This window comes from Arctopsyche grandis, chromosome 4 (genome assembly GCF_051622035.1).
Source record: "Arctopsyche grandis isolate Sample6627 chromosome 4, ASM5162203v2, whole genome shotgun sequence".
Taxonomy (NCBI): domain Eukaryota; kingdom Metazoa; phylum Arthropoda; class Insecta; order Trichoptera; family Hydropsychidae; genus Arctopsyche; species Arctopsyche grandis.
Genome location: NC_135358.1, coordinates 3,220,196 through 3,226,967, shown reverse-complemented (window position 1 = coordinate 3,226,967; position 6,772 = coordinate 3,220,196). Strand labels below are relative to the sequence as shown.

Genomic DNA, 6,772 nt, shown 5'->3' with positions numbered 1-6,772 from the left:
CGTAAAGTGACAACGACCAATTTAACTGGCGACAATAAGCTCTCAACACGCGCAATTACACAGGGACAAAAAAAAATAAAGAAAGCGTTTAAAATTCGTTTTAAGTTGATCATTACAGCTGTCGCTCCAGATTTTAGATTCCGAGAATTGAGCTTTGTTATTAATTATAATTTTCATTTCAAGCGAAGAAAAAACATTATTATACAACTTATAATTATATATGACGTTGTTTTAGTCTACAAAATTTCACGTGAATTTTAATGTGAATATTATGTATCTTTATTTTATTTTTATTTTACATAAATAGATAGATATACCAGGAAGGACTACCATAATTAATTAATTACAAACATTGCAGCATTTTTTATTATATAAATCGCTGTATTTTGAGAGGCTGAAGCACACGAAATTAACAATTAATTAATTAATTAATTAATCCAAAGCGACATCTATGGATTTATACTTGTACATAAATTTTTACATATTATACATAAATCAAATTCAGATATTTGTGACATAGCGGGTAGGATATTTTTTTTGATGGAGGAACCGTTTCAAAACTTAAATCAGATAAATTGGCAAACTCTGATAGGAAACGATCGACTTGGAGTCACAAATATCTAAGTCTGACCAGCAACATTAGTGTTGCGTAGGGGTGGGTGGAGGATCCAAGTAAAAGGCCAAAGTCGTTTCACAGCATTTATTGATGATTAAGGAGATACACGCACTGCCAGTGCTCCGTCCAGAATGTCTTGATATGGTCTAAGTACCTCCTTATAAATGACAGGTCGCTCAGGGCATCTTCGATGTCCGGTTACTTCCCTATTGTTTAGGCATGTACCCGGATATGTATTCCCATGACACTCGGTCCCACGCTATCGCTGTCACTTCTGAGAAGGGACTTGGTGCCATTACTACCCCAATTCAGTGGCCATTGTTTAGCCTACTTGCACTTAGTTTGGAGATAATTCTCGAAACCAATTATAACGTCAGTGTCAGGGATGGCCTAATCCGATTGCACTTAGCTGGTGGCTCCTTTTAGCATACGCTACATTAAAGATTAGCACGGAATCGAGCCTGGTAACTTCTCTGTGCTAAAAATAAACGCAACCACCAAGCCATACTGCTGGTTTAATGTACATACATATATAAAAAATTAAAATTACTCTTTTTAATATTTTTTCCTTAGAGTAAAATCAAAACTTCTTCTCTTTTACTTCTTGCATAGAGTTTCGAATTAAAAAACTAATTACATATCCGTTCAGTGGATCAAAAGTTTAACCTCTTTAAAATGTTATATTACTAAAACACGAATAACTTGGAATTTTTTAATTTTGAATCAAACTGAAAACTACTAAGTTTTTAATAAACTAATTTTAAACTTTCATTTATGCTTATATGCGCTTTTTAATACCTACCACATTTTTTTCATTTCTTTGTAAGCTATTTTGAAATATGTGAAATTTTCTCCCTTTTACAAGCTGGAAAAATTTAATTCGTTTGGCACAATATCGACTACGGCCAGGACGACTAGCAGGTGCGTCTCGTTTCGAAGCGAGGGTGTTAATTAACTTTCGTCTATTGTTCGTTTTGCGGGACATGGGGTGTTAACCGAACCCCATATCGTTCAACCCCCCCCACCCCCACCCCAAATACCAGTGTGTTTGTTTAACACGTTGAAAAAATAACAGAAAAAAGTCGGATAACTCGTTGACAACTGAGCGACAAGTTTCATTCCAATTTTCAACGTGTGACCCTCTGTCTGTATACAAATGACTCACTGTAATTATAAATATGATAGAGATCGCATTTTTAGGTAAACATTTGTCTGAGTTATGTTTATAATCAATTTTTGAGTCATTTCTATCATATAATCTTGAAATTTTTCAAACACACGATTTTATTTGTGTGTTTAATTCATACGTGATTTCAATTATATCTAGTTTCTTTGCTTGACATTTTTACTCTCTCCTATATTATATAGTGTATCTTGGGAACTGTTATCCTAAATTGTATTAGAAATTTTCTTACGGAACCACATACCTGTATATCTATGTATATAGATATTCACACACACACATACATATATATATATATATATATATATATATATATATATATATATATATATATATATATATATATATATATATAATTGAATGTCTGTGTGTGTGTCTCGAATAGGCTCCTAAACCACTGATCCGATTACGATGGAACTTTCAGGATTTGTTGTATGCATATCCGGGAAGATTACTGTGAAAAAAAAAACAGGAAAAAACTTCTTAATAATAATATTTGTAATTACGATTTTACTGACGCGAAAGTAAAGTTATCCTCCCACCTTCAACGCATTACGCCGTGAGAGTGACAATAATCGCGCCACGCCTACCTCGCACTTGAATGTACTGACCATTCAGGGCTGTACCACAAACACACAGCGGATGGCCCACGTAAAAAAATATATCTATACCTTTATATAAAATTGAATGTCTGTGGAACGGGAACGAGAACGGGAACAGGAACTAGAACGGGAACGGGAATTGCACGCGTTATTGTGGCATTGCAACGCATGCCGGGTTCAGCTAGTACACAATATATGTATTTTCATATGTTTGTACTTATTTCAATAATTCAGAAAGCTTCAAAAATTACTACTGAGAATAACGGACAAAATTTTTCGACTTATTATATTATATTATATTATATTATATTATATGTACTATTATTAGAGTATTTTGGGCATCTATTTTTGTCAATAATAGCATTTTCATTTTGCATTTTAGCGTTTTAGGGCATTAAAAACGTTCACGTCATTATTATTATGCATCATGAGACACGTGTTTTTAACATAATATATTTTTTCTACTTTGGCATTTTCATGTTTCGTTTGAACGCATAGAAAGGTTCAGTTTTAGACATAATTCTCAAATTTCAATACTTTGTAACCCAATTTATGAAATATTTATTTAATTAAGACAAAAATTCAATCTTAAAAAAAAATTATTTTACATTTGTTTTTTATTTTAGCATTTATTCTCATATTTCACGAATTTAGCATCTATTTAGCATTTATGGCAAAATGCCCAAAATACGTGTCTATAACTATTATGTATTATATTTTCCAATCAACATCAGAACAAATTGAAACGAAATTTGTGATGACTTTTAAAACGAATGAATGACTTTTAATCATGACGCAATTTCTATCAACAATGATCCAATATTTGTTTTTTATCGAATTTATCAAATCTTATCACAAAACAAATAAAATACCAAAATTACAAATTAGCATTAGTCTCACTGATTGCAGTTTGACAAGGAGTGAGTTTATTGCATTACTCAAAGGAGTGATCAAATCCAAATATCATTCTAAAATAAGTTTATAAATAGAAATAACATTCCGAGAGTTATTTATATAAATTGTGCAATGGGTGATTACAATCATCAGAGTGAACTTACACATGCCGTATTCCAAGAAAAACGCATGTTCGATTATTTTACACGACGTCTATATTGCGATGTTAAAGTTATAGTCGGAAAGTGCAAGTAACGATGTTTTATTATCGTTAATGTTTATGTAGTAAGATAATATTTGTATATATACTAGCATTTGAATTCTTCTAGATATCCAGCGCATAAATTCGTTCTACAAACGAATTCGAAATATTTCAGAGATCATTTAAATGACACAACTAGGGAAATCTTGGTGACGGACGATGATACGATTCGACGAGAAACAGTCATGAAAGCGATGGAATTTTTGTATAAAGGCGAAATTGGTAAGAACCATTAAACATATGAAATCTTACTGATCTTCTTGTATTAAAAAAAAGTTTATTTTAGATCTAAAGATACTCGATGTTGCCAATTTAGTTAAGTTTTCTGAAATTATAGCTCAAAAAAATCTCAAGAACTATTGCTTTTTATTTATGCGAAAGGTTTTAGCTGACAGTAAAATCATTGCGCCTTTGAATAAGGAAATAGACGACTATTTTATATTGAATTTCTCAGAAGTAAATATACATTATTTTAAACAAAAAATAAAATTTAAAAAACCATTCAAGCAATTTTTATCAAAGTTTACATTTTAGTTGCGAAAAAACGAAATTTTTTTGGATGTACCTGTAGAAGAGTTGGAAAGGTATCTAAAATCGGATTATTTGTGTATTGAATCGGAAGAGGAGGCTTTCATGGCAATGAAACTGTGGATGGAGAAGGACTGGGATAATCGCAAATATCATTTATACGCTTTATTAAAACATATAAGATTCCCTGAATTATGCTTAACGATATTTATAAATCATCTATGAACATATGTACATACATTAAATTTATATTATTTCATTCAAATATGATTCGAAAATGGTTAAAATTCATAATATTCAACAACAATTCAATGCATAAAATAACAATTTTTAGTTCTTATTAAACGAAGTGAAGCCTCTCTGTGATAGTATGCCAAATTGTTGTAAAATATTATTAGACGCAATAGAATGGAAATGTAGTCCAGAGAAAAGATCTAGTTTGACGACGATGAATCCTAAAGCCAGGAAGCCAAAAGAGGTTGTTTTAATCGCAGGTGGAGATTTTCGGGTAATTTTTCATTGCATTTATATTATTTAAGAGTCAGGATTGCAGCTGGATTTAACGTGTTTCTTATGATTTCAGTCTTGTAGAATAATCGAAACTTTTGGTACATATTTAGATAAAAGATCAACCGTTTGGAGCACACATATTATTTTTGATAACTTTTCATCTGCGATGTGTAACGAAGACTTGTATATTGTAGGCGGCAGATATCAGAATGAGATCACTGATAAGGTGAATAAATATAATATTACTAGTATCTATACTACTTAATATATTTCTTAAAGCAATAGAATACATATAGTAAAGCACAATGCAAAATTTAATAATATTGTGCATTTGATAAAATTCAGTAAAAAATCATTTACATTGCATTCCTAATTTTTATACAAAGTTGAATTGTTGAAATATTATCTAAAAGATGAATGTTTAATTTTTACATTTGTATAGGTTTGTATTTTAAATTTGATCACAAAGGATTTAGAAGAATTACCTTCTATGTACCAAAAAAGGAGTGATTTATCAATTGCTATAGTCCAATCTCAGTTATTCGCCATAGGAGGATACAATGATCTAGATTTTTCGATGAATACGGTTGAGAGGTAACTTTATATGAAAATATTCGCGGGATTTTCAATGGTCTACCTACAAATATTCATAAAACTTCATTCTTTTTATACTGAAAACTAATGAGCTGTTGGAATTTCAGATTCTGTCTTATTAAGAAAAAGTGGAGAACTGTCGCATCCAAGTCGCTGGCCAAATTTCTGAAAGTGCATGTACAAATACAATGGAAGTATATACTGTTAAAAGGAACAAATGGACCAACGCTCCACCTACATATGACCCAGAATAGATATAACTTTGCTGTAAATTTTATGACACATTTAATTCATAAACAGTATTTTTAATTTTATTTATTGCTGTATTATACATGTATAATATATTTTCTTATAATATATGCTACTTTTTTCACCCACATTATATTGTGTATATGAGTGACTTTTAAAGCCTCATTGTGTATGAGTTTGCATTCATAAAACCTTTTAAATATTACAGGCTACAACATTAGGCGATTACATATATGTGTTTGGAGGCATTGATAATTTTGGATTGGAAATATCGTCTGCAGAAAAATTTAATATTAAAACACGCGAATGGACCTCGATTGCAGATATGCCAGAACCTAGATGGGGATACGCATCGGTAGCTTTTCAAGAAAAAATCATATGCTTGGGTATATTAGTCATTATATTTATTATATTTTATTTCAACAACAAATCAATTTAAATTTCAACAATTTCAGGAGGCTCTAAAATACTGGAATACAATCCGCAATCAGATACATGGAGAGAAATTGGGATTCTGGAACATGCACGAAGGTGTCATAGTGCATTTGTTGTACCATTTAAATTATTTGAAGATGGAAAATCACCCGTTCAATAATACTTATTTTACACGGTTTTATTTTGGTTGATTTTTCATTCGATTTTGCCTAATTTTTTTATGGCATATGTAATATTTGAGTAATCTCTACGCCAAAAATATATTTACAAAGTATTTGAAACAACAGCGAGAGTTAATAGAAGTCATCTTGGACAAATGGGACATATGCTTACATATCAATTAATCAACATTTGATTATAGTATTATATAAGTGTAAGTTAATGGAATAAATAAAGCAGTTCAGCTTCAATAGTGTTTTAGACATTCCGATTAATTTTATTATTCTTCTAGTGAGTCAGTGTTCAAACCCATCTAATACAGAAATTGGACGTGTTTTGTGTTTATTAATATTCAGCAGAATAGACTAGATTCTAGTCTATTCTCTAGTCACCAGAGGTTAGCATACAAAGCTTTGAACAGAGTGGTCACGGGTTTAAATCTCACTGGTTTCTGCTAGCCAGACCTTGGATTTGTGACTCCAGGTCTGAGTCATCAGAGTTAGCCAATTTATCTGATTTTCATTGAAACGGTTCCAACAAATTGGCTACCTTACCCATTTTACCCATTTTCTCACAAATTTCGAGTTTTCAGCAATCTCGAATTTCGCTGAATTGTATAAAATGCTGCAAATTTACAAATCTGAGCATCGATGTATCTGTGAATGTTACTTGATGAATGTTACAGTGAAAGCATATTTCAAGTGAAAATATATTTTCACTATTGAAAATATATTTTCACA

At 31.1% G+C, this 6,772-nt stretch overlaps 1 protein-coding gene across 1 annotated transcript; it reads left to right on the top strand.

Moving 5' to 3' along the window:
- Positions 1–3,293: 3,293 nt before the first annotated feature.
- LOC143910729 (kelch-like protein 25) lies at positions 3,294–6,281 on the top strand. Its single transcript, XM_077429326.1, has 9 exons — positions 3,294–3,546; positions 3,625–3,779; positions 3,844–4,013; positions 4,080–4,593; positions 4,669–4,821; positions 5,038–5,189; positions 5,297–5,456; positions 5,647–5,824; positions 5,894–6,281. Exons 4-9 carry the CDS (start codon positions 4,456–4,458, stop codon positions 6,031–6,033), a joined length of 921 nt encoding a protein of 306 aa, XP_077285452.1. The 5' UTR covers positions 3,294–3,546; positions 3,625–3,779; positions 3,844–4,013; positions 4,080–4,455; the 3' UTR covers positions 6,034–6,281.
- Positions 6,282–6,772: the final 491 nt, after the last annotated feature.

Excerpts from the sequence above, each read along its gene's own strand:
- LOC143910729 (XM_077429326.1), top strand. The coding sequence starts at position 4,456 with ATGCCAAATTGTTGTAAAATATTATTAGACGCAATAGAATGGAAATGT. Across the intron at positions 5,190-5,296 it reads TCGATGAATACGGTTGAGAG|ATTCTGTCTTATTAAGAAAA; the intron begins GTAACTTTATAT and ends TTGGAATTTCAG. Across the intron at positions 5,825-5,893 it reads AGAAAAAATCATATGCTTGG|GAGGCTCTAAAATACTGGAA; the intron begins GTATATTAGTCA and ends CAACAATTTCAG.